We start from the raw sequence: 27,402 nt of genomic DNA, 5'->3' as shown, positions 1-27,402 counted from the left end.
AGAAGCCCAGACTTCCAAGCAAGGGGGGGTGGGGGGTGGGGACATGAAAAATGAAAAAAAAAAAAAAATTCCGGGTCGTGATGGTGACATTGCAGGACCCTGGAAGGTGCCAAAGGCGCCGGTAAGCCCTATTACTACCTGCACTTCGCGGGCCCGGCCTGGACCGCGGGGGAGTCGGCCCCGGCGGGTCGTGACCTCGGCCCTGAGCGCGCTGCCCTCCGAGGGGCCGCGGCGAGGTCTACACCCGCGGCGACACCCGCCCGCACTCTCGGGACCCGGTTCTGCGGGGCGGGAGGAGGGCGGAGACCTGGGCGGGGCCCCGGCGGGGGGGCGGGGCCGGCGCGCGCCCCGGAGACCCCGCGCGCAGGCGCAGTGCGGCGCGGGCGCCCCCTGGCGGCGAGGGCGCGTAGGGCCCGCCCCCAGCTCGCCGCCGCCGCCGCCGCCGCAGCCCAACATGGCGATGCACAACAAGGCGGCGCCGCCGCAGATCCCCGACACCCGGCGGGAGCTGGCGGAGCTGGTGAAGCGGAAGCAGGAGCTGGCGGTGAGGCGCCGGCGGCGGGGCGGCCCTCCGGGGCCCCGCGCCCGTCCCCGGCCCCGGGCCCCGGCCCGATCGCGCCGCGGCCGTTACTGCCCCTGCGCCGCGGCCGGGAGCGCGGAGCCCGGAGCCCGGAGGCCTGGGGGCGGCTGCGCTTTCCGCGGCCCGAGCGGCCTGGCTGGTGGCGGGGGCGGGGGCAGGGCGGGGTGGCTGTGCTCTGGGCCTCCTGCGGAGGAGAGGCGCTGGGGACTATGGAAGCAGAGAGGGGGCTCGGGGGCGGTGCGCTAGGAGGGGGGCTCTGGGGGGGCCTGCGATGCTGGGGGCAGGGGCCTGCGATGCTGGGGGCAGGTGAGGCCGAGGTCCGGGGCTCGGGGGGGGGGGGGGTCCTGCCTGCGATGCTGGGGGCAGGTGAGGCCGAGGTCCGGGGCTGGGGGGGGGGGGTCCTGCCTGCGATGCTGGGGGCAGGTGAGGCCGAGGTCCGGGGCTGGGGGGGGGGGGGTCCTGCCTGCGATGCTGGGGGCAGGTGAGGCCGAGGTCCGGGGCTCGGGGGGGGGGGGGTCCTGCCTGCGATGCTGGGGGCAGGTGAGGCCGAGGTCCGGGGCTCGGGGGGGGGGGGGGGTCCTGCCTGCGATGCTGGGGGCAGGTGAGGCCGAGGTCCGGGGCTGGGGGGGGGGGGGTCCTGCCTGCGATGCTGGGGGCAGGTGAGGCCGAGGTCCGGGGCTGGGGGGGGGGGTCCTGCCTGCGATGCTGGGGGCAGGTGAGGCCGAGGTCCGGGGCTCGGGGGGGGGGGGGGGGTCCTGCCTGCGATGCTGGGGGCAGGTGAGGCCGAGGTCCGGGGCTGGGGGGGGGGTCCTGCCTGCGATGCTGGGGGGCAGGTGAGGCTGATGTCCCGGGGCTGGGGGGGGGGGGGGTCCTGCCTGCGATGCTGGGGGCAGGTGAGGCCGAGGTCCGGGGCTGGGGGGGGGGTCCTGCCTGCGATGCTGGGGGGCAGGTGAGGCTGATGTCCCGGGGCTGGGGGGGGGGGTCCTGCCTGCGATGCTGGGGGGCAGGTGAGGCCGAGGTCCCGGGGCTGGGCGGGGGTGTCCTGCCTGCGATGCTGGGGGGCAGGTGAGGCCGAGGTCCGGGGGCTCCGGGGGTCCTGCGATGCTGTGGGGCAGGTGAGGCCGAGGTCCCCGGGTTGGGGGGGGGGCCGCCTGCGATTCTGGGGTGGGGGCGGCAGGTGAGGCCCGCGGACCCCGCCCGGCAACTCAGGCTGTGCCCAGGCTCCCCCGGGCTCCGGGCACCTCGGCGGCCACCCCCTCCCTGCGTCGCGGCACCTGGCCGAGGCCCCGCTCACCTGCGGCTGCCCTTGCAGGTTTCCATGGCAACTGACAGGGGGGGCCGCGGCTGGGGGGCTGCTCACCCCTTTCGGGGCCCCAACGGCGGTGCCTTTGTGCGTGGGGGTGGAGGCCGCTCAAGTCCTGCTGACAGCTGGCCTGCCACGAGCCCTCCGAAGCATATGCAAAATCTTGCACATTTTTTGGGGGGCGGGGAGGGACTCTTTTAAGATTTTTTTATTTTTTTATTTTTTAAATTTATTTATGAGAGAGAGTGAGGAGAGAGGGAGAAGTAGGCTCCATACAGGGAGCCCATCGCGGGACTCGATCCCGGGACCCCAGGATTGCACCCTGGGCCAATGGCAGGCGCCATACCGCTTAGCCACCCAGGGATGGGGGGAAAACTCTTGACAGCGGCCCTGCCACGAGCCCTCTAAAGCATATGCAAAATTTTGCACATTTTTTGGGGGGGGGACTCTTGACAGCTGCCCTGCCATGAGCCCTCTGAAGCATATGCAAAATTTTGCACATTTTTTTGGGGGGGCGGCAAGACACAGGCTCTCTGCATTCCCTTCTATTCCCAAAGGGCTCCAGCAAGACAGGTCTAAGGTTTGCACAGTGTTAACCTAAAGCAGCCTTCCTCTCCCCACAGCTGGTCTCCCTTCCCCTCCCTGGATGGTCTCTACTATAGGGGACCTCGAAGGTCTCAGGCTGATACTAAGGGTCTGGTCTGGTCAGAATTAACGTTTGCATTTAAAAGGTATTATCCATCCATGTCCTTGCTTTTTCCCCCCCGTCTCCCAGGAAACACTGGCGAACTTGGAGAGACAGATCTATGCTTTTGAAGGAAGCTACCTGGAAGACACTCAGATGTACGGCAATATCATCCGTGGCTGGGATCGGTACCTGACCAACCAAAAGTGAGTGTCACAGGTCTGTTGGTGTTGGTATTGTGCCCCCAGTCGTTATTTATTTTTCCAATTATCTACGTTCTTGGTAGCAGCTTTGGAGGGAGGTGGCGGTAAAGCGGTGGTGTGAAAAGCCGTCTGGGGTCCAACGTGGACTCTGGCTCAGCCTCTGCCTCACTGAGTAATTGTGGACAAATCCTACATCTGGGAAACAGGGGAAGTCGGGCCGGTGGTACAGGGTGGTGTGAGGCATAAACCAAACGCGGCGAATGACAGTACCTGACGTATCACTTTATTAGTGTTTCCCTTTTTTTTTTTTTAATCAGTCATGAGTTTCACCTTTACAGTATTTGCCACCCCTGTGTGCTGACCATATTATAATTTAGTGATAACTATTGAGAACTGTCTAAACGTTTTAAACATCTTCAGGTTTGACATTGAAATAGTACTGTGCACACTTGATGCCCCTGACCTGCTTTCATCAGTTGTTAACATGTTGCCACATTTGCTTTCTTTCTAATGTATATAAACATACACATATCTATACTTTTTTTTTTAAGATTTTATTTATTTATTCATGAGAGACACAGAAAGAGGCAGAGACACAGGCAGAGGGAGAAGCAGGCTCCTTGCAGGGAGCCTGACATGGGACTTGATCCCGGGACCCTGGGGTCATGCCCTGGGCCAAAGGCAGGTGCTCAACCACTGAGCCACCCAGGGATCCCCACATACCTATATCTATACTTAAAATTTTTAGAGGCACCTGTGTGGCTCAGTCAGTTAAGCATCTGGCTCTTGATTTCAGCTCAGGTCATGATCTCAGGGTCATGGGATCAAGCACCATGTCAGGCTCCATGCAAGTCAAAAACTTTTGATGTCATTACAGATACATGGGAAGTTGCAGCAATATTACAGAGGTCCTGTGTACCCTTCACCTAGTCTTTCCCCAATGGTTGGGCTTTATGTAACTGTAGTAGAATATCAAATCCAGGAAACTGACATTGATACAATGTGTATGTGTGTGTGTAATTGTCACTGCCATGTAGACTCCTGCGTGCACCACCTGCGTGCACCACTGCAATCAAGATAGAGAAGTATTTCATCACCACAAAGATCTCCCGCCTGCTACCCCTTTATAGTTATATCATCCCTTTCCTCCATACTTTTTTTTTAGCCATTTAAGCAGATAGCATGACACTTTGCTATCTAATTATGTCAGCATTTACCTCTTAAGAATATTTTCTTTTCTTTTCTTTTCTTTTAAAGATTTTATTTATTTATTCATGAGAGATAGAGAGAGGCAGACATAGGCAGAGGGAGAAGCAGGCTCCATGCAGGGAGCCTGACATGGGACCCGATCCCGGGTCTTCAAGATCACGCCCTGGACCCAAGGCAGGCACCAAACTGCTGAGCCACCCAGGCTGCCCTTTTTTTTTTTTTTTTCTTTTTTTGAAGAATATTTTCTTACCTAACCACAATTACTGCATATAGAAAATTGCATTACATTAATAGTATCATCTACTATAGTCTTTATTCAAATTCCCCTAATTGTCCCCGACATGCTTTGCTACCTTGTTTTGATCCCTTCAGTGTTCATGTATCAATATTCGGCTATTATGTCTCTCTTGTCTCTTCATTTAAGGGAGTCCCCCACCCTTTTTGGCAGTAAAGTTGTTCGTGACACTGTCTTGCAAAATGTTCCAATTCCAGATTTTTCCTTTTGTGATGAGAGATCCTTTAAGGATTTTTGGCGAAAATATTGCATAAGTGATTTGTATGCCTGGTGTGTTGTTTACCTCTATTTTATTGGGAGGCACATAGTGTCAGATTGTCCCCTTATTGGTACAAAGATGGAGCATATGATTTCTCCGTTGTAAAAATTTATTTGTTCTCTGTAATTTATAGGTAGTTTGGGGCTGTACTTTTAGGCAGTGTGAATATACCGCTTTTCCAAATTTTTATTCAGTGGTTTTAGTGTCCACTGTTGATTTTTACCCGACTCATTTGATATACTGTGGATTCTGATTTTATTCTTCCTGGTACATGGATCACTGGTATTCAGAAAGAAGAATCTTCCCTTCATATCTTCTCGCCCTTTCGTTCTGTATCTCTAGCCTTCTCTCTTTAGTATCACTAGAGACCAATGGATTTTTTTTTTTAAGATTTTTATTTATTTGACAGAGAAAGAGGGAGAGGGAGTGTGTACAACAGGGGCAGTGGCAGGCAGAGGGAGAGGGAGAAGCAGGCTTCCCACTGGGCAGAGAGCCCCAGGCCCCTGGGATCACAACCTGAGCTGAAAGCAGACATGTAACCGACTGAGCCACCCAGGTGCCCCAAGACCAGTGCATTAAAAAAAAAAAAAAAAAAAAATCAGTGTGTGGGAATCTAGTACCGTTACTTTTTTATTGTGGAGATTTATTTTTTGCTATAAACTTACTGAAATACATGCAGAGAAGCACATACGTCATAAACATACAGTTTGATGACTTTTCACAAAGCAAACACACCCATCATTATCCTTTCCAGTGCTTGATTTGTCCCAAATGTGGCCAGAGGAAGCCTCCTTTGTCCTGCTGATGTGACCCTGTTAGACCCTGTTAGTCTTCAGGCATTTTGCTGCTTTCTGTCCTAGCAGGGTCTCTTAGCCTCACCTTGCTCTTTTCTTATCCCAGAACTGAGACCAGCCATTTCCTTAAGGAACCCTGGCTCGTTCTTTAAATTTTTTTTAAGTTTTTTTTTTTCCCCATTCACGAGAGACACAGAGGCAGAGACACAGGCAGAGGGAGAAGCAGGCTCCCTGCAGGGAGCCCGATGGGAACTCGATCCCAGGACCCTGGGATCACACCCTGAGCCAAAGGCAGATGCTCAACTCCTGAGCCACCCAGGTGTCCCTCATTACATTTTTTACATTAAGCTTATCTGACAAAACCATTTCATATCACTAGTCTATGCTAGCCGTTTTTAATAATAAGTATCAAATACATATGAAAATGTGAACGACAGTGACCCAACTGAAGTAGTGTCCCACAGTGGAGCACCCCCCTACGCCCTGGAAACCGTTGCTGTCTGGGTGGGCATTTAGCGTTAGGGTCCTGTCGGTCACTCCAGACGGTGTGGAGGCATTTCTGTCTGAAAGCTTGTAACTTAAAAAAAAAAAAAAGACAGTGAGAGAAAGAGTTCCTTACTGTGCCCTGGGCCATCCTCAACTCGAGCCATAGATACACCTTGGTGCTTATGAGTTTCTTGTGTGTGTTTTAGAAACTCCAATAGCAAAAACGACCGAAGGAACCGGAAGTTTAAGGAAGCTGAGCGACTCTTCAGTAAATCCTCAGTTACTTCGGCAGCTGTAAGTGAAGTGGGGGGAATCTTTCTGTAGCCCATTGGGGAGAAACCCCTCAGTTAAATTTCTGCTAGTTCCCTTTCTCCCTGCTGTCCGGGGGCTCTCCGGAGGTCTGTGATAATTTTTCTAGTAACAGGTTTCTTCTTTTTTTTTTCTTTTAGGCAGTAAGTGCATTGGCAGGAGTTCAGGATCAGCTCATTGAAAAGAGTAAGTTTTTTTTTTTTTTTTTTTAACTTCTTTATTATTTCATTTTTAGGTTTGTCTTTACCTCCTATCCGACTATGTCTCTGAAGACTACATCTCTTATACTCTTGCCTCTTTTTTCTAGAAATTAGGGAACCTTTTTAAGTCTCCTTAATCCTGTCTTTTTGTTGTTGTGGAGGAAGAAACCATGTCCCTCTAGCCTCTTCAATCATGCAGAGGTTGACTGTAGCTGTTCAAAGACACAGAGATATGTTTTTGCTGCTGATAAGTGTTAGGGAGTTGGTTTTTTTTTTTTTTTTTTAATTTCAGACATATCTGGTAACTCTCCATGTCCCCACTTTAATAATTCTTAGGGGGGATCCCTGGGTGGCGCAGCGGTTTGGCGCCTGCCTTTGGCCCAGGGCGCGATCCTGGAGACCCGGGATCGAATCCCACGTCAGGCTCCCGGTGCATGGAGCCTGCTTCTCCCTCTGCCTGTGTCTCTGGCTATGTCTCTGCCTGTGTCTCTGGCTCTGTCTCTCCTTCTATCTCTCAAGAATAAATAAATCTTAAAAAAAAAAAATTCTTAGGAAAATCTGATCCTGTGAACAGAATGTACCTATGTGTTCTTAAATATAAAACATAGGGTAGATAGTATTTACTTTGTAAAGAAATTGTATCATTCTATGTAAGCCATACAGTCTAATTCTGTTCTAATGTCTGGTGATGGAATACAGATCTGTGTATTTATCTTTCTGAGACTCTGGGTAGCTGTATTGGACACTCTTCCTGTACAGTGGGTCACTTTGAAACATAACCTGCTTTTTGTATCATGGCTGTGTACTTCTTTCAGATGGTGTATCTTGTGGGGTTCAGTTCTTGTGTTTGCATTGATCCAGTGATTGGAGGAAAAAGGATATTGGTAGTTTGGGAATTAGAACTACTCAGTGACTTTGATTATTATCTCTGTGTTCAGATTTCTAAATAGAAAAATGTCTTCTAGTTCTTTCCACTCAGATATTCAAGCTCAAACATTTTCTCTAAAACTGAATTGTTCTGTTTCCTTCAAAACTTGTCTGCCCAGTTTTTCTGTTAGTATTTCTGGTTTCCCTCATTCAAGACTTTGTAGGCACCTTTGACTCCTTTCTGCCAGCCTAATCAATTATAACATTTGATCCCTTTGATTTTTCTTTTGCTACAGTTTAAATAAGTTACATCTTATTTCTCTTCAATCACTTGCTACTTCTAGGATGTAGAGCTAGTATTATCTGCTTTCTGAGGTCACAAGACCTGGTTAAGGAACACCCTGGACCTCAGTCCTGTGAGTTGAGGTGGAATGATGTCTGACTCCTCAGTTTCACGATAGTCTATAATCCTCCTGTTGGCTCAGTGGATAGTTCTGCACCTGTCCACAGAATGGCTGCACCTAGGTACTCGTGAAGAAACGACCCTTAAAGCCACTACTTGCAGAAGCTCAGCTGAGAGACAAGTACTGAGGTATTAAAGGTTTTCTGAAGCATGTGCAGGCCATTCATTCCCCTGAGATCTTCCCCTTGAATTGGGTCACATCCTGGGAATAGGTCACACTGGTGTTTCTTGGTCTTCCCTATAAAGTTTCTTTTGATTTATATTTTGGTCCTGCTAAATGTGCCACTCTTTTATAAGAGAATGTTGTGCATGTTTACTATCATTACTCATTACTTATCTTTTTCTTAAGATTTTATTTATTTATATATTCATGAGCGAGGCAGAGACACAGGCAGAGGGAGAAGCAGGCTCCCTGCAGGGAGCCCGATGTGGAACTGGATCCCAGGACCACGGGACCACAACCTGAGCCAAAGGCAGATACTCAACCACTGAGCCACCTAGGCATCCCTCATTACTGTGTCTTTTAGGAATAGTTGTTTTCCCTGAGGGGTGCCCAGGTGGCTCAGTTGGTTAAGTCTCCAGCTCTTGGTTTCCCCTCAGGTTATGATCTCAGGGTTGTGACGTCGAGTCTCCCATCAGGCTCCACACTCAGCTGGGAGTCTGCTTCTTTCCCTGTCCTCTCCTTCTGCCCCCTCCTCTTGTACCTGCTTGCACGTGCACACTATGACTCTTTATCAAGTAAATAAATAAATCTTAAAAAAAAAAAAAGAATAGTTTTCCTTGAACAAATTGATTTTTACTGAATATCTGTTAATGGACTGTTTCTTTGTATAGGTGCTCAGTTGGTCAGTGTTTCTCGTCTAGAAAGCAAGTCTGAATTTATAGCCTATGTTTTGGGAATGAGTCTTAGTACTGCATCCAGCTTATTAAGTCTTCTATTCCTCTTTGTTTTACTTGTCTCATTTTAAATGTATTATATTGGATTTTATTATATGGATCTTGGTAAACTGATTTGAATTCTTTTTAGAATAGAGAAGTACATAAATACTGGAGTTCATGAATTCAAATGATCAGAGCTCCTTTAAAGTAATTCTGTTGAGTTCTGTTTCACGACCTCTCATCATTTCCTCCTCCTGGTTTTTTTTTTCCAGAGAAGGGGAGGGGCAGGGGGGAGAGAGAATCTCAAGCCGACTCCTTGGGAGTGCAGAGCCCAACATGGGGCTTGATCTCAGGACCCTGAGATCATGACCGGAACCGAAATCAAGAGTCAGATGCTTAACCCACTGAGCTATCTGGGCACCCCTGTTACTCCTTTTTTTTTTTCTTTTTCTTTTAAAGATTTTATTTATTTATTTATGAGAGACACACACAGAGAGAGGCACAGACACAGGCAGAGGGAGAAGCAGGCTCCATGCAGGGAGTCCAATGTGGGACAGCCACCTAGGCTTCCCTGTTACTCCTATTTTTTAAGTTTATATTCATCTTGATTTTCTGCAGTCAACTACAATGTGTCTAAGTATGAATTTCTTTTAAATTATCTGGCTTGGGTTTCATTGGACTCTTTGGCTTAATATTTTTTCATCAGTTCTGTTACCTCTTCAGATACTGCATTTTCTCTGGGCTCTCTCCTGTCTCTTCTCCTTACTCTGCTTACATGCATGTTAAACTTTCTTATTATATCTTTATGTCTGTTATCAGCCCTTGCATGTCTTCTGTCTTTGTCTTTGGGCCACCTGCCAGCTCACCAATTCTTTCAGTTGAGTCTGACTTGCTGTTAAACCTTCCTTGATTCAAATTTTTTGTTACTACATTTTTAATTTCCAGAAATTCCACTTATTTATTTCTAAAATCTACTATGTCATTTTTCAGTAGCTTTCTCTGCAAGTTTTAAACTTCCTTTTGCTTCTTTAAGCAGAGTAAACCCAGTTGTTGTATATTCTGTTTAAATTTCAATCTCTGAAGTCTGTTGTCTGTTGCTTCTGCCGGTTATTACTCATAAGGTTTAATTTTAATTTTCCTGTGTGCCTTGTTATTTTTGACTGTGTACTGCTCATCGTAACTTCAAATATTTTTGGAATAATTTGAGAGTGAGGGTAAAGGTGCCATCTTCCAAAGACTTCATGTTTTCTTCTGCTGGGTGCTTAGATCTCTTTAAACCAAGGTGAGGGTCCTTGAAAGACCCAGGTGTTTCAAACCAAGGTTTAATTCCATGAGAGAAATGGTCTACTTCACCTGTTGCTCTTTTTCCTTTGTACAGAATCTCTCCAGTGTTTCAGAATTTCTGCATAACAAATTTGTGGAATGACTCTTGTGTTCTTCATTTTTGATGGTGATGAACTACACATTCTTTTCTCTTAGAATTTTGAGTTGCACATTTTTAGATCTCAAGGATCTTGGAGTTTGGCATTTTTGGCATTTTACTTTCAAACCATTCTGGAAAATTTTCTTTAAAAATGCATAACTTTCTGCTTCCTTTGGCTTATTTACCCAAACTAGAATGAGAGAGAGGATTAGCAGGGTCCCCAAAGGGGAATTTTATGCAAATCAGTGAAGCATTGTATGTTTTTGTAAAAAGAATAAAAGAAAAACAAACAGGCAGATTTTATCCAGTTTTCTTTAAAGGATCAGCATAGTTTCTGCTGTTTGTTTTATCAGACTCCTCTGAAGCTTTCATTAAACTAGATCTTTCCTCAGCATTTACATCATTCCAGTGGGTAAGGAAATGGCTGTGTGAAGCACTGTTGGATATCTTTCTTTCCTCCTTTAAAGTTTTTGTGTTGATCACAGTGCCTTGGCACTATTCAATAGGTATTTTGGTTTTTTTTCTTTAAATAAGGGGAGTGCCTTGTTTGTAGGTGTATTACACTTCCTCAAAATCTGACATTCTTTACTCTAAAAACAGGGTGCTTACTTATATGTCAATGAGGAATGAACTTAGGTGTATTTTCCTCGTGACAGTGTCATAGGGGACTGACTCGCTGCTGCACTTAGGGGTGTCGTAACGCACCCCTTTTGCTCTCACCCTTCTGCTTCCATGAGCCAAGACAATTATTTTTACTTTGTGGTCGCACTTTATATTTTAACAGTGTTTAATCTCCCTGGCTGCAGTCCCTGTTATAAACCACGTCTAGCCCCATAATCCTAAAACATGGGTTTAGACAGAGAGTTCAGGAAACATTCATTGTTCAATGTCACATCTCTGTTTAGAAATACTTGACGACTTTGCCTTATGTCCTGTTAGCAACTATTTTACAGCAAACTGTCTCCTGTTTAGAATTTGACTTGGCATGTTTGTATATCTCCAGGATATCGAGACTTGAACACTGTGTTCTAGACACATTACACAGACGCTTGTATTTATCTCATCTATTCCTTAGAGCAACTTCTTGAGGATAGGTACAGATTATTAGGTTCCTTGAAAGTAAGAGAACGTTGTTGTACCTCCAGTGTCGAGCCCACTGCTTTGTCCATAAGAGATATTCAGGGTAGAGAAAGATTTCCTATTTTACAGATGGGGAAACAGGGTCTGAAAATTGAAGCAACAAGTCCGTTCTTTTAATCATCATCTCACATTGTCTCCCTAGGTCAGATCCTTTAAGGCTCCTTCAGGCCCCTCTTATTTCTCAAGCCTTTTGCTTAAGAGATGTTGTTTGATTCATTTGTCCCAAATGTACCTTGTGTTTTCTCATCTCTGCGCTTTTGCTTGTGCTATTTCTTGTCCTTATTATGGCTTCTCATTTATCCAGTCCAGTTCAGATTCCACCCCTCAGGGAAGCTTTTCTTGCATAATCCACTCTTTCTTCTCTGGCTCCCGTGAAATTTAATATCCATATCAGTCCTTTGGGACATCTGTTACTGCCTGGGATGTTACTTTCTCAGAGAGGTAACACCGGTGGATTCTCCATTCATAGGGCTTTGATTTGATTTGTGTTGTTTTGTATGTGTTTGCACGTGGGTGCTTATAGAACATGACCGCCTCATCCATTTACTCAGTACTCCCATAGCAGCTGGTCCAAAATGAGGAAACAGTTGATTTGGTTCATTAATGTCATTTAATAGAATTGTAGTGCAGGCAAAATTTGCTGTATCTAACTTGCCTTTCTTACTTGTCTCCCACCTTTTTAACTAATCCTCGGTTCCTGCCCAGCGCCTACTCAGTCCTGTGCCCCTTCTCTCATCTTTTCTATAATCCAGAGCTTTTGTGACCTCATGCTCCATCAGCCTGTTCCCTCCCTAACCAGTGCCTCCACCATTTGCAGTTTTAGAGATGACATTTTTTACCTGCATAAAGATAGGACTGGCTATGGGAGAAGAAGGCTTTCTGGATTGTTCCTTCTCTACTTTAGACTCCTCTTTCTGTATTTTGTTTAAGAGGCTTTTTTTTTTTTAATTAGAAAAGTAATATATTCTTTTTTTTTTTTAAAGTAATATATTCTGATTGTACTAAGTAAAACTATTTAGAGGTGAATATGAAATAGGTTAATTACCTTGTAACCAACATCAACAGCTTGGCATTATCCTAACATACACACACACAGATACACAGAGGTGGGGATTTTTTTTAACTTGGAATTTTAATTATGCACATAAAAGGGATTGTTGTTGTTTTTTTTTTTAAAGAAAAAAATTGGATCCAACAATATATATTACCTGCTTTTTCACTGATCACATAGGTTCCTGCAGGTTGAGTGCATAGACTAGGATATAGAGTAGTGATGTGTTGTGTGGGCTTTGGAGCCAAACTATCTTTGAGTGAATCCTGACTTCACCTTATTGGCTGTGTGATCTTGGGCAAGTTTCTTAAACTCCAGCCTCTGTTCCTTCTGTCAAATAGTCATCACAGTTGTAGAGGTTTCTGTGAGGGTTATGGCTATGATACATTTAAAGTGTAGAGAACAGTGCCTGGCTTCTAGGAAGGACTCTCTGTTAGTTATTGTTAAAACCTCATGTTCTTTTCAAAAGCTGAAAATACCCAGCTGTCTGGTTGTGCCTCCTCTTGGTGAGTATTCACACAGTGTCCATTTTCCCCACTGTAAACAATGTTGCAGGAAAGTTCCTTGTATACTTGGTTGTTTGTAATGGGCTTTTTATTTCTATATGACTGTCCCAGAAGTGGCATTACTGTGTCAAAGAGTGATTTTCATAAATACAGCACAGTTTCTTAGATTTAATGGAAATATATATTTGACCTTTGTCCCTGGTCTGGCACACAGCTCCTAAAACTGTTGGAGTCTTCTGAGTGGTAAGAATGACTAGCATATACTAGCATACAAAAGAAATTTTTGTACGCTAATGGAGATGATTCATGGGCTGGTGGCCCCTAGAGAGCTTCAGGCTTAGAACTTTCAGGCTTACCCCAAACCTCAGAGAGGGGAGAGGGGCTAGAGACTGAATTAATCACCGGTAGACAACGACTTAATATGAATCATGACCGTACAATGAAACTCCCTTAAAAACCCCTGAACTATGGATGGGCTCAGTCAGTTAAGCATCTGACTTTGGCTCAATTGGTTAAGCTCATAGGTTAAGCCTCCAACTTTGACTCAGGTCATGATCTCAGGGTCCTGGGATCAAGCCCCACATCAGCCTCCCTGCTGAGTGGGGAGTCTGCTTCCCCCCCCCACCTCCCCCCAATTGTGCACACTCGCTCTCTCAAATAAATAAATAAAATTTTAAAAAGCAACAACAACCCCTTAAACTGTGGAGCTTTTGTTGGTGAACGAGGTAAGGTGCTAGGAGGGTGGTCTGCCCAGAGAAGGCACAATAGCTCCCTGCCCCTCCCCATACCTTGCCCTAGGCATTTGGCTATGTTTGAGTTGTGTCCTTTATAATAGATTTTTAACAGTAGGTAAATTGTATTCCTGAGTTCTTAGGGCTATTTTAACAAACCTGGGACTTGAGACTAGTATGTATGTATGTATGTATGTATGTATGTATTTATATTATTTATATTTTATCCATGTACTCATGAAAGACACAGAGAAAGGCAGAGACACATGCAGAAGGAGAAGCAGGCTCCCTGCAGGGAGCCTGATGTGGGACTCGATCCCAGGACCCTGGGATCATGCCCTGGGCCGAAGGCAGACACTCAACCACTGAGCCACCCGGGCGTCCCGAAACTAGTGTTTAAAGTGGGGGGCCCACTTGTGGATTGAGCCCTTAATCTTTGGGTCTACCCTAATTCTGTTAGTAAGTGTCAGAATGGAGTCAAATTGTTGGTGTCTGGTGAATCAGGGATTGGTTTTTGGTTTTGGAAAATATCCTAGACTTTCCAAAAAGAGTATCACTGTTTATACTGAAAGCCTAGCTTGGGAAGGCCTGTTATAAATATTATTGGGATAAACTACAGGGGAAAGAAAATGCTTTTTAATTCTTTATTAAAGTGAATTTTTAAAATCTGTGCAAATAAAGAAGGTAAAAAAAAAAAAACAACCAAAAAACATGTGTATCCATCACACTGTCCCAATCTCAGACCACTGTCAGTGCCCTGTCCACGTCTAATCTACACTCTCTTCTACCCCCTGTGTTACATTGAAAATCCTGGACATCATATTTTCTTGAATGCGCATTTCAGTGTGTATCTCCAAATGATAGGTTTTTAAAAATTGTGGTAAGAACACTAAAAACAAGTTCCATGGTTTTGCTTTTTTTTTTTAAAGTAGGCTCCACACCCAGCATGAGCTCGAACTCATGACCTGAGATTAAGAGTTTTGTGCTGGGATCCCTGGGTGGCGCAGTGGTTTGGCGCCTGCCTTTGGCCCAGGGCGTGATCCTAGAGACCCGGGATCGAGTCCCACGTCGGGCTCCCAGTGTATGGAGCCTGCTTCTCCCTCTGCCTGTGTCTCTGCCTCTCTCTCTCTCTCTGTGTGACTATCATAAATAAATAAAAATTTAAAAAAAAAAAAAAAGAGTTTTGTGCTCTACCGACTGAACCAGCCAGGTGCCCTGACTGCCACAGGTTTTTAAATGCCTGATATGATGCTGTTAACCACTGGTGCAGTGTTGTACAGCACATCTCTAGGGCCTGTTCATGTTGCGTTACTGAAACTTTCTACTCTCCATTTCTCCCTCCCCCCGGCAGCCACCATGCCTCTGTGAGTTTGACTATTATAGATACTTCGCCTAAATAGAATCAGACAGTATTTGTTCTTCTGTGACTAGTTTACTTCATTTAGCATGATCTCCTTCCGGTTCATCTGTGTTGTAGCATATGACAATTTCCTTCTTTTTTTTTTTTTAAGGCTTAATTATATATTCCACTATATTTATATACTGCGTATTCTTTATCCATTCATGCATTGGTGGACATTTATGTTTTTTCCACACCTTGGGTAATGTGGATAATGCTTCGGTGGACATAGGAATGCAGGTATTTCTTCAAAATCGTGATTTCAGTTCTTTTGGATAATTACCCACAAGTAGGATTGCTGGGTTGTATGGCACTTCTATAAATGATAGGCTCTTACCACAATAATAACAAAGCATGTATTACTATTACATTTCTTTTTAATGCTGAATAGTACTCCACTGTATGGATATACTACATTTTATTTATGCATTTATCAGTTAGTGCTCGTTTGGCTACCATGTATAGTGCTGCTGTGAATATTCAGGACAAGTTTTATGTGAACCTGTTTTCATTCTTCTTGGGTTTATACCTAGGAGTAGAATTGCTGGATCATTTGGTAACTGTATCCTTAGCCTTTTTTTTTTTTTTTTTAATTTTTTTTTATTATTTATTTATGATAGTCATACAGAGAGGGAGAGAGGCAGAGACACAGGCAGAGGGAGAAGCAGGCTCCATGCACCGGGAGCCCGACGTGGGATTCGATCCCGGGTCTCCAGGATCGCGCCCTGGGCCAAAGGCAGGCGCCAAACCGCTGCGCCACCCAGGGATCCCTATCCTTAGCCTTTTTAGCAAGTGCCAAACAGTTTCTAAGGTGGCTGCACCCTTTTTTGTTCCCATCAGCAATGTATGAGGTTTCCGTATTTATGTATTCTTTTCTTGTTAGGCTTCCTTTTATGGTCATATCTAAAACTATTTGCCTAATCAAATGGGTTCTAAGAGTTTTATGTTTTTGGCTCTTCTGTTTAGGCCTGAAATTTTTGAGTTAATTTTTGTGTATAGTGTGATAGGGGTCCAGCTTCGTTCTTTTCTTTGAGGGTGTCCACTTGTCCCAGCATTATTTATCAAAAAGATGATTCATTGAATTGTCTTGTCATCCTTGAAAGCCATTTGACCCTTAATGTATGTAAGGATTTGGGCAGCCCCGGTGGCGCAGCATGATCCTGGAGACCCGGGATCGAGTCCCACGCCGGGCTCTCCCTCTGCCTGTGTCTCTGCCTCTCTCTGTCTCTCTCTGTGTTGCACATGAATAAATTAATAAAATCTTAAAAAAAAAATGTAAGGATTTGTATCTGGACTTTGAGTTCTGTTGATCTGTATGTCTCTTCTTATGCCAGTACTGCGCAGTCTTGGTTACTGTAGTTTTGGGTAGTAAGTTTTGAAGTTGGTGAATTTTTGTATGAAATTGGTTTTCCTGGGGATCCCTGAGTGGCTCCGTGGTTTGGCACCTGCCTTTGGCCCAGGGCGTGATCCTGGAGATCCGGGATCGAGTCCCGCATCGGGCTCCCTGCATGGAGCCTGCTTCTCCCTCTGCCTGTGTCTCTGCCTTTCTCTCTCATGAATAAATAAATAAAATATTGAAAAAAAAAAAGAAATTGGTTTTCCTGAACCTTAAAAAAGCAGGATTCATAAGCATACTTTTTCTAGCTTCACAGCTGTAGAGCTCCCTCTTCTGTTGCTTTCAAGATATGTTCAAAAGTAGGGTTCCATAATTTCTGAGATCTGATTCTGTTTCTCTCTTCTGCTTTTTGGGGACCATTTCTTTTTTTGGGGGGGTACCATTTCTTTACCTCTTTTACCCACGTGCTACTGCATTTGACATCCTTTCCCAGCGCTTTATAATACAGTGAAGATACAAACAGAAGAAAACCGCTCCCTGGTCCTGTTGTCCACCTAACCCTTTCTGACAATTTTTAGGAACAGTAATACAAAAAGGAAAACCCATGTACATTTGGACTCCTCCAGTAGTTGAGTAAAGTGAAAGTATTTTTCTGTCCTTATCTATTATGGTTTCAAGAAATTTCTTTCAGGAAAAAATAGATATTCATTTACCATGGAACCCAGGCTTCATGTGTAATTATTAATCCTATTAGTGTATTGGCTGCTTAAATGACCCTTGCGCAGCCAGGAAGAGGTCCTCATGCTCCTGTAGCCCCATCCCCCAGCTGTCCTTAGGGAGATTGCCTCTGGTTATACTGTTTCAGATTACCTGTGTTTCCGGAACTCTGGTAACTTTGATGCTTCGACTGTATATATATCTTCTGTCAGCAAGTATTTTCCTTACAGTTAGAATGTATGGTCCTGGAGGATGGGAAGTAGTTTCTTTTTTTATATATTAGTGCTCAATAACCTCTCTCCTGGCTGATGGACAGACTGCCTGAGGAGTGCTGCTGATGCTTCTGGGACTTGTGTTTATTCCCTCCAGGGGAGCCGGGCAGTGGGACGGAAAGTGATACTTCTCCAGACTTCCACAATCAGGAGAATGAGCCCAGCCAGGAGGACCCTGAGGATCTGGACGGATCTGTGCAGGGCGTGAAGCCTCAGAAGGCTGCTTCTTCTACTTCCTCAGGGAGTCATCACAGCAGCCATAAAAAACGAAAGAATAAAAACCGGCACAGGTCAGTGGCCGGGGACCCCCCCCCCCTGCTGCCCCCCTACCCCCTGCTCCCCTGTCCAGAGCTTCCATGACCACTGCTCAGTGAAGGGACTTCTCTAGAGGAAAAATTTGTCAGGATTGGCACCATCTTTCTGTTGCTGAAGGGGAGAAATTGCTGTGGTCCCAATGAAAGAGGCACAGTTTTCTCCAGTAGAATTTCTACTTAATTTAATGGTGGGCATTAGAGTAACAGCGAAGGAAGACAGCCTTCTCACTGTATCCAGTGTAGAAGAATTTCATTCCCTAAAAACATTATTTCATATGGTGAATTTGAAGCAGAAAAGGGAAAGTCTGTATAATAGTACTTGGAAAATGGCACTAGGACGTGTTGGGAAGCTGCAAAGTGGGAGAGAGTCTTTTGCTGCATATCCTGATCCCCGCCTATACTTAACTTCCTCGTGGGTGGACCGAGCTGATCTGATATGCCTTTTTTTTTCTTTCTCTTTTTTGATTGCTTATGATTTCTTTGTTTGATGTATCTCTGTAATATGCTGATTGCAGATATCAGAGAGGAATAATGTAAAGTCTGTAAGATATGAGAGTGCCTTTCTAGGTAATATTTGTCCACTATGTGTGTTTTTGTTTTTTTTACAGTGCGTAATGAGATAGGAATGACATCAGTGGACAGAGAGGTCAGGTGTCACCCAGAGAGGATTTTAGCATTCACTCTGCCTGGGGTTTGTATGATGATGCCAGGGCCTATTAACTCAGATAATTGGAAATTACACAGCTGCACTCAAAGTGGGTAATGCATAGTTTCTAGAGTGAGCAATCTTGCTCTGATCTCAAACTTCCTTCTGGCAGGCATGAAAACCAGGTATCCCTAGGCTGGCTTTTGTCCTGCTCCTCTTGGGAACTCGTACTGAGATGAAAGGACACAAGCAAGAAAGGGGCGGGATTCCCTGTCCCCCAGTGCACTTCTGGGTTAGGTTGCCTTACAGACCTGTGGGATAACCAAGGCATTCATGTTGTTAGCTTCGTGGTTATGGCACATGGGGATAATATACAATGAACTTGAACTAGTTGAAGCCTCCTATAAGCATCAGCAGATTCTCTAATTCTTTGAAGAATTTTTCTTGTCAATGGCGGTGGTGGTTTTTAGACTGCAGAAATAGTATTTCCTCCAAAGAGTGACTCAAGATCGCTGCTTAACGCTTTCCTGCAAACCAAAAGTCACTATGCCAGTCTTATAACGGCAGTAAGAAATAGCAAAAATTGCACATCTTATTTTGTGTGTAAAGTTATAGGCTGTTTAATCACTGTGGTAGGACTAATGTTAGCTTATCACAAACAATAGCAGGGAACCAAAGTCTTAAAATATTTTTTTTTAAGTTCAGATAATTAAATATCGGGCTCTGTGTCACTTTTATGAAATTTATTTCAGTGTCATTTTAAAGCAATAATTCTTTTCCTATTTCACAGTGTTTAGAGCAGGGGGACAATTCCTTGAAAGTTTCTGGGACATTTTTTCCATTAGTGATACAATAGAGAGCTACCACTTATTGTAGGTGACGCTTCCCTTTTTTTAATGCCATCATCAGTTGACTGATAAAAGGGAATTAGGCAGGAACTGAACTTCCTCCTGTGTGTTTCTAGTAGAGTTCCATAAGAACAGCACTTCTTCCTACCCTTTTTTCTCCTGGCTCCCAGAGCTAACTCCTCCCAGAAAAACAGAAGGATTTCTAAAGATCATGGATGTTCTTTATTGCTTTCACAGATGGTGTTTTCTGTTTGGAAGGCTGGCTCCTTTTGTCATCCTCCTGGTTTGCTATCTGGCTGGCCTTCTCCCTTGGCCATAGGCACATACGTGCCCTCAGGGAGCAGAGTGGAGCTGATTTACCTTCTTCCTGTGTAAAAGGCTCTGTGTACCAGAGTGGCGTCTCAGTGGCCAGTTAAGGTTCTACATTCCCACCATCTTCAGTCAGGATCTGTCCAATCCCCTTGCCCCCTCACTCCTATCCTTGTGGTTCTATCAGATTGAGTGAGGGTGGGGCACTTTGTTCATACACATTTGTACATTTGCATCTGGTACAGTACTTGTTTCTGCTCCCAACACACCACACCCCATATACTCAGATAAAGTCAATAGTGAATTATTTCAACAAATGTCTGACTACCTACTGCATGCCAGGCACTGTTTAGGGGTGAGTAAAGCAAAGTGGGAATAGGTACGGTACTGTAGCAAAAACGAATAACTTGGATTTCTCCTCCTTAGGAATATGAACACTTGTCAAATAATTTTTTAGCATTCATAAATGATCACAGTGTCCTAAATTCTTATATTTTACATGATATCTGAACCTTAAGTCCCAGGACTTTAAAGAAAAAAGTTGAAGTAATAACTTATAGCTACTCTTACAGGTTTTCCCTAATATACAAAACTCTAGAATTCTTCTATGTAGTTTGTGATGTTTTCATTAAGTAGGTACAGTCTGATTTGCAAAAGAAACTAAGTTAGGCTGGTGCGCCTGGATGGCTGTCAGTTAAGCAGCTGCCTTTGGCTCAGGTCATGATCTCAGGGTCCTGGGATCGAGCCCCATGTTGGGCCCCCTCCGTGGTGAGGAGCCTGCTTCTCCTCCCTCTGCTCTTCCCCCTGCTTGTGCACTCCCGCTCATGCTCTCTTTTTCTCTCAGATGAATAGATAAAATCTTTTTTAAAAATAAAATGTTTTTAAAAAATTGTTATGCTTAAAGTTAATTTTTAAAATTTAAGTCTTATTTAAGTAATCTCTACAACGCGGGGCTCAAACTCAAGACCCCAAGATCGAGAGTCACATAGATGCTCTTCCAGCTGAGCCAGCCAGGCACCCCTGAGATTTAAATTGATAGTTCCTGGTTTGTACACTGTGTACTCTTCCCCAAGTGACTTAAGTGAGGCAGTTGCATAAGAGATTGAAGTTACACTTTGCTTTAGCTTCACTCTTACAAACATGGGCCAGGAGGAAAAGCGAGTATTTTGCATATTGTTTTAGCACCTGCCTACAGTGTGAAAGGTGTTGAAGCCAGCCAAAGAGTGGTATCATGCTCAGGGTTGATGTTTGCTTTGGAGGCCTGCCCAGACCATGGTCTGTCAGCAGCGATGTCCGAAACAGCCTCCTCCGCTGCACTGTTCCCTTCCAGATCCCTGGGGCTCAGGTGCTTGTGGATGTCAGCTCTCCTTTGTTTTATTTAGTAGGGATGCTGTACATTGGGGTGTTCTTAATACTAGCCCTGACATAAACAGTTACCTGCCATCACCAGTTCAGGGGCAAAATGATGTGGCTCTGCAGTTCTCTGGAACAAGACTGTCACCAAAGTTTATTCATTTGACCCTTGGCCTCCAGGATGAATGCTCTAGAAAAAAGAGTACCATGTTCCCTGGGCATTCCTAGAATTTATAACTTTAAGTTGAGTTAAAAGCTGCAAAATGTTTTCTTTGAGAAAAATTTATAATGTTTTGATCTTTTATGTCGGTCAAAGTATATTGTGCTGAATTGTTAGTACTGTCTTCAAAGCACCTTTCATTATATGACTAAACCCTTCTTTCTCTGTTTCTTCTAATGTCCTATTTATATTTTTCACTACAATTACGTATTTTAAAAGTTCTAACTCTGAATCTGGCACCTAATAGACGGCCTGCAGGTCCCTTGTTTTCTAATGAAATAACTTTTCCTTTCATAGTCTGTTCTTCTGATACAAAATCCAGTGAGGGAAGGAACTCTCCCAACCACAGAATCTTTGGTGCTTTGATGTTTGAAACTTTATGGCTTAAGATTCTTAAAGCTGATTTTGTTTCTACGAATCTTGCTAGGGTGGCTAATCAACTAATTTATTCAATTAGTATATTAATTTCTATTGCTTTCTTCCTTTCAAATGCTGCCCCTCAGCCCGTCTGGCATGTTTGATTATGACTTTGAGTAAGTTTGATTTGAATTAGTATTTGTGCTGTGTTGTTTAGTGTGTAGAGACCAATATGCCTTTTTGAGACCTTTCTAACCCATAGTTTATCTGTTTAATTGTAGGTATGTATATTAGGTTAGGCTGGGAAGTTTTTTTTAAAAACAGAAAAACGTGATGGAGGTAACATTTTATTTAATAACTTAAGCAAAATTAAGTAAACTTCACTTTTATGCGTTTTAATTTCTTTAAAAATAGATAACCTTTACTTTAATTCACATTTAAATTGATTTTCTGGCTTTGCTTCATAAGGAGATTAATAGTTTAAGATCTTGATATTTTGCTTTGGAAAGATTTGAAAATTGAAATTTGTTTAATTTCTTTTGTGTTTCATGTCCAGAAATGCAAACTCCTAGTCTCTTTCATGTTCTTAATCATTATGTGTCTCAGTGATTATCAGTGATACAGTTAAAAAGCTAACACATTAACATAGAGCATGCCCTCTTAATCCAATCTCTTTAACACATAGTTTTGAATAGCTTTAAAATTATATGGCTTTTATAACTGCTGTATATTTCTTTTTGTCATCTAAGTTTGCCTTGTGGCGAGAGTATCTGCTTATGTTTTTAAATACTTGCTTAATAATATCTGGGTAAACAACTAAATATGACATAGTCTAATGAAGAATGTGGGTTTTACTTAACCAAATAGTCTTTGTTATAGCTTGTGCCCTATGCAGTAGCTGATTCCTGGCCCCTCTTTCCGTACATTAAAATGCAAATATCTTTTATCTTTTCTATCACAGGATTGATCTGAAGTTAAACAAAAAACCACGAGCTGTAAGTATCAGCCAGACCATTTCAGAGAGGCTGGTGATTTTGTAGATGATTAGAAAAATGTGTTTAAAGTTATGCTTAAAGTTAATTTAACTTTAATCTGAGTCTTCAGAGCTGAGTGTTCCTAATCTCAGGTTACGCCTCTCCTCTTAAAGGCTGGGGTGTCCGTTTGGATACACTTCAACCTTCAGGTGTTACTTACTTTTTGGTATATTTTGGATAGAGAAAGGGGTCACACAGTTTTACTGAAGAAAAAGTCCCTTTGCTTAAAGAATGAATTGTTAATACCGGTTGCTTTAATTTTTATTTTTGTTTTGTTTTTGATTGGTGAGCTCAGGGGGCCTAACAAGGGCAGAATTGAGGTTTTGGTTCCTCTGTGCCCTTGGAAGACGGGACATTTTCAGATGTGAAATATTGTCTGTTGCATCTGAAGTAGAATCTTTGGCTACAGAACAATCCCCAGCAGGGTTGTAAATGAGTTTTTTTCTTAGGTTCCAACTAATGTTCTGCCGAGAGTAAGTTGGGACTTGTGTTTTTCTCTCTTTAGGACTATTAGAAGACTCATTAGTGCAGAAGCTTCCAGGCTGTAGAGCCCTGCTTCCCTCCTCCAACCTCACAAAGATAAATATCCCTCACCTGAGTGTGCAGCCATCCACCTCTGCTTTCCCAGACCCAGTGCCTGTGACTCTGAATAGTTTGTTCTGAAACGTGGTGACAAGTCATTTCTGTAAGACCACACTGGATCATTTACTGTGTGTCATGTTTAGTAACAGAACTGCAAGAAGACCAAGACATGGTTATAATTCCAGCAAGTTGCTAACTCTGCATTTCTCCCTTCTTGGAATGAATGTGTGTCCCCTACCCCCCCACCCCCAACCCCCGCCCCAAAAACTGGCTGGCACCAGCTTCATCTGTGATACCCATTGAGAAATGTTTTCTGGTTTTGTTTATGCTGAAGGTAGAACATAGGTCACGTTTCAGAGGGAGGCTGTAAATATCTGGCATTTTCTTATTTTGTTTGTGTTTTATTATTTTTCTATTGTTTTTACCATCTTCTTTTCTTTGGGGACTTTTTGTAATGCCGTTGTACAGCTCATACCTTCCTGCCAACATATCTGATAATCTGCTTCATGCAGTTGCCAACATTCTTAACTGAAAATAATCTGGTTTATCATAGAGAAAATGGGGAACTTGGCTCTGTGTTTTTGCAGGGGGAAGGTAGAGAGGGTTTATTTAATAATTGCCTATCTTAAATCTTTCTGCATTGGAAGCAGTTTCGTGTTCAAGGAACAGGAAAAGCTGAAAAAAAAAAAACTAAGTTTAAATCAATCCTTTTAAAATAGATATTTTTATTCTTTTATATAAATAAAATTTCACAGGTGTTGACTTCTCATGCTTTACTTTTAAACCTGAGATTGTTTTTTCACTTATTTTATTTATTCGTATCATGCCTTATGGAAATTTCTCCCTTTTTCCATTTTTCTCTCTTTGCTGGTATCTGCCTGACTAAACATTGCTCTAAAAATCACTAAGGCATATGGAAGGGCTCAACTTTGCACCCAAAGCTGGTAATGCCTGGAGTTCTTGAGCAGAGTGAGAGATAGGATCCGCGAGAGCCAGCAATGCCCAGCAAGACGACCCCCCCCCCACCTTCCTCCCAGAGCCAGCCGGGCTGGGGAACTTGCAGATTTGTTGAACTCCTGCCTCTTGAGTGGGGCTCTATCTCAGCCACTCATGACTCACCTGGGAAGCTTACAGACCTACTGATGCCTAGGTCCCCACCCCCAGAGACTCTGACTGGGGTACAGTCTAGTTCCTGGGATTTCCTGCCACAGAGGATAAGAAGCCAGGTTGAGAACCACTGCACGAGGAGTGTCTGATTGAAATCCTATGTTGCGAATCAGTCTAGGGGATGAGATTTGGGGCCCCGCCTTTCTTTCGATGCTGTCCAGTCCTAGTCCTCGACTTAGGCCCATATCTTTGTTAGAACAAGTATGTTCCGTTGTGATAATATTGGTAGAGCTGAATACGGATGGCGTCTGTTAGCAAAACGCGTCTACCTTGTCAGATGTGCAAAAGCTTTCACTCTTGTTCTCAAATAAACTTTTTTTTTTTTTTTGACTCCGTGGCTAATTAGATATCTTTGGTAGCAGAACTCCAATGTCAAAGTTTTTAAGAAAATAGCTGCTTATATTTAGATTGTTCCTTAAAAGAAAAAAAAAACAGCTATAAAGTTGAAAACTGAGGACTAGAAGATTTCTGTACCCTCCTTTGTCAGTTTTTATCTCTTTTCCCGGGAGAGAGAAACGGGGCTTCCTGCAGTCTCCGTGACCCAGAGGAAAGCACACAGCAAACCTGAGAATATTTATCTCATAGTTGGATATTTGCTTGAGATACGGTGGGATTGCTCTTAAAAAACTGTATTATGTGAAGACATGCCTGTGTATATGACTACACACGTGTGCATATGATCCTGGTTAGAGGCAGGCCGCTTGCTCTATACTCATTTCCCCTGTAAAGTTTTCAGTCATTGATGAGGGGACCTCCCGGTTTCCTTGTAAGCTGGCCACAGACTGAAGATACTTAAGAGAGACTGCTTATGTTCTCTAAATTGGGAAGGTTTAAGGAAAAAAAAACAACAAAAAACAGATGCTTACCATGCTTGTGATATTTGTGACTTTGGTTATTGGTAACTATGTTATTCTGACAAACTGAGACCTGACCTGTGACCCTGCCAGAAGGGTTGCCAGGACCCCTTCCTTCTAGGCAGGCCTTCACCAGATTATTTGAGTCAGGAATAGTGTTTTACTTTAGGCCTTTAGCCTTCTCATCTCCACACTGGGAAGAGGTTGTCCTTTGCTCCTCTTGGTAGTGATAAGACATTTTTTAAAAATCCAAGCACTTGGTAGTTGTATTTTATGTCTCCTCCTGGGAGGATGGTGTCTGGACAAAGCTCCCAAGGGAGTCTCAAGTATGCTTGCTCTTCCAGGGGCTTTGAGGAAATAGTTTATTTTGTCGAAACTCAGAATGTTCTGAATAGCACCAGACCCTGCAGGTTGAAGACGGAAAGCAGGGACAACCCACAAAGCCAAGGATGGGCAGTTCTGTAGGGCCGACGGGAGGGACTGGGGGAAGTGCCCGGATTTGGGCAGGGCCGGTGTGGGCTGAGAGCAGGAGCTTTCGAAGCTGCTGTACGCGTCTTAGGGGCCTTCGGATTGCTTTGAGAAATGGAGTCTTTGGGCGCTACAGAATAAGTCTCCTGCTACAGAATAAGTATCCTGCAAAGAGTACCCTTGATCCCTTGACACGTGCAAGTGAATAAGGGAATTGAAACAAGTATTTCAATGGCCTGACTTTGAAAAGAGTGAATACACTGTTTTGAAACACTCTGCAACCCAGGTTTTGCTTTTATTATGACTTCTCTGCCCCTCAGCCTCACTCCAAAGTACTGAGGCATGAATTACTACATTTAAAAACTCAACGTCTGAAGCCCGACGCCAGGGCCACTGCGCTGGTGCCACCTGGAGCACAAGAGCACAGGTGTGCGTCCTTGTTCGCATGTACCTCCCCCAGGCTGCTGCCCTGCTCAAGGCCTGGGAAGGTGAGGTGCATGAAGACACAGAGATGATGTGAAGGAACTGGGGTTCTCCTGTGTTCTCGTAAATGTTACTGTGTCTGGAATTTTCTAAGTGGTAAGCTTCAGGATTGGAAACAGTTTGGGAAAAATCCTTCTGTAGAGTAAACATTTTCACTGCTAAGATGGGCTGTGGTGTTCATTCTGACCCCCCCACTTGAGTGCAGGGGCGCCGGTCCCCCCACGGAGGATGGCTTGTGCTGGGGGGGAGGTGGGGGGACGACATAGCAGGCCTTGCATTTGCATTTATTTTCTGGCTCAGCCTTTTTGACTTGTCAATTTGTGTTAAATAAACACATAAACGCTCATCAGTACGTGTGGATAACTGATAAATAAATGTTAGGTTGAACCACAAGCAACTGCTGCTATTCAACCATTTTGATCCTCAAAACGGACAGTGGTCATGATTTACCAACACGTCAGGGGTGTGTATGCTCAAGGTGCTTACTATTCGTGTATAAGAAAAACCTTTGGAGGCCCCCTGGCTGATGTAACCCTCCTCAGATCCCCACCCGCACCCCCAAAGCTTATTTCTGTACCCTAAGTGGCTTTAAAAGATTGAATTCGAATAAATAATTCGTATGCCAGTGGCATATATTCCAGCAGTACAGGAGAATGGTCAATGCAGCTTACAAGCCTCATTTCTGTTAGCCACCAAACATTCGTTTATATGCGTACAGCACACCAAAATTTATGTAACTACTCCTCTACTGACGGCATTAATGCTGCTTTTCATCTTTTGCCATTTCGGGTAGTGTTGAAAATATGATTCTTAGTGGTGGGATTGCTGCGCCGTGGGGAAATGCGTCAGGGATCTCACTGTGACTTTATGTCGCCCAGATCACTCTTTTACACGAGAATACTTGTATTTTTTTTTTCTCCTTGTCCATTCCTTTTGATTCCTGCAGCTCCTGAGGATTTTTCTTGGGTAATCTGTTCCCCTTGGGTAACAGTTGGAATATTCTGGAGCTTTCAGCTTTGTAAAAGGCATGACTCTTGCCTCTGGTGTTGCTTTCCAGGGTGGAGCTGCAAATGCCATTAAGAATTCCCCTTGTAGGGGATCCCTGGCTGGCTCAGTCGGTAGAGCATGCGACCAGATGTCAGAGTCCTGAGTTCAAGCTCCACGCTGGGCGTAGAGCTCATATTAAAAAAAAAAACAACAGTAAACAAAAATTCCCATTTTTGCCTTAGCGCTCTCCATATAATTCTCTTTAGAGTCTCGTTTTGGGACCCTGTTGATGATGCTTGTCTCCAGGCGCTTCTGTGAGGCCAGTGCTGCAGGCCCTGGGGGCCCAGCTGCCTCCTGCTGCATAGACGGTCGTACCAGGAGGCGCCAGCAGGTGGCAGGCAAAGCCCCACAAGCGCCGCGGCCTCCCGGGGCTCTGATCTGGGGGGAGGGTGTTGGGGGGGTGTTGGAGTCACCTTATCCTTTTCCTCCACCTGGTTTTGCGGCCGTTTCGTGAGCGGGTGGCCAGTTTAAGACAGCCAGCAGCTGCCGTGAGATGGGCTTCGAAAGGCCGCATCCCAGCCTGACAGCCTGGGGCCTCCTCCCCATCCAGGAACTAGCTGGAAGGATTTACATACCGTGGCCTGGGATGGCTTGAGTTTCCATAATTGCAGGG

At 44.5% G+C, this 27,402-nt stretch overlaps 1 protein-coding gene across 3 annotated transcripts; it reads left to right on the top strand.

Annotated features, from left to right (window-relative positions):
- The first annotated feature begins 409 nt into the window (after positions 1-409).
- MEAF6 (MYST/Esa1 associated factor 6) lies at positions 410-26,135 on the top strand. Of its 3 annotated transcripts, none has more exons than XR_005985297.1 (8): positions 410-544; positions 2,659-2,774; positions 6,021-6,108; positions 6,264-6,309; positions 17,205-17,397; positions 21,436-21,493; positions 22,116-22,149; positions 22,694-26,135. XR_005985297.1 is itself a non-coding variant. In XM_041738846.1 (8 exons), the coding sequence occupies exons 1-8, from the start codon at positions 455-457 to the stop codon at positions 22,700-22,702; spliced, it is 606 nt and encodes a 201-aa protein (XP_041594780.1). In that variant the 5' UTR covers positions 410-454; the 3' UTR covers positions 22,703-26,135. The 3 variants fall into 3 exon arrangements, 2 of the variants coding, with proteins under 2 accessions (XP_041594780.1, XP_041594781.1); XM_041738846.1 differs by lacking the exon at positions 21,436-21,493 and adding an exon at positions 21,301-21,330; XM_041738847.1 differs by lacking the exon at positions 21,436-21,493.
- Positions 26,136-27,402: the final 1,267 nt, after the last annotated feature.

The sequence above is a fragment of the Vulpes lagopus genome, chromosome 23 (genome assembly GCF_018345385.1).
Source record: "Vulpes lagopus strain Blue_001 chromosome 23, ASM1834538v1, whole genome shotgun sequence".
Classification (NCBI taxonomy): domain Eukaryota; kingdom Metazoa; phylum Chordata; class Mammalia; order Carnivora; family Canidae; genus Vulpes; species Vulpes lagopus.
This window is presented reverse-complemented; position numbering and strand designations above follow the sequence as displayed.

Coding starts and splice junctions, on each gene's coding strand:
- MEAF6 (XM_041738846.1), top strand. CDS start 455: ATGGCGATGCACAACAAGGCGGCGCCGCCGCAGATCCCCGACACCCGG. Junction 545..2,658: donor AGCGGAAGCAGGAGCTGGCG/GTGAGGCGCCGG, acceptor CCCGTCTCCCAG/GAAACACTGGCGAACTTGGA. Junction 17,398..21,300: donor AAGAATAAAAACCGGCACAG/GTCAGTGGCCGG, acceptor GCTGCCCCTCAG/CCCGTCTGGCATGTTTGATT.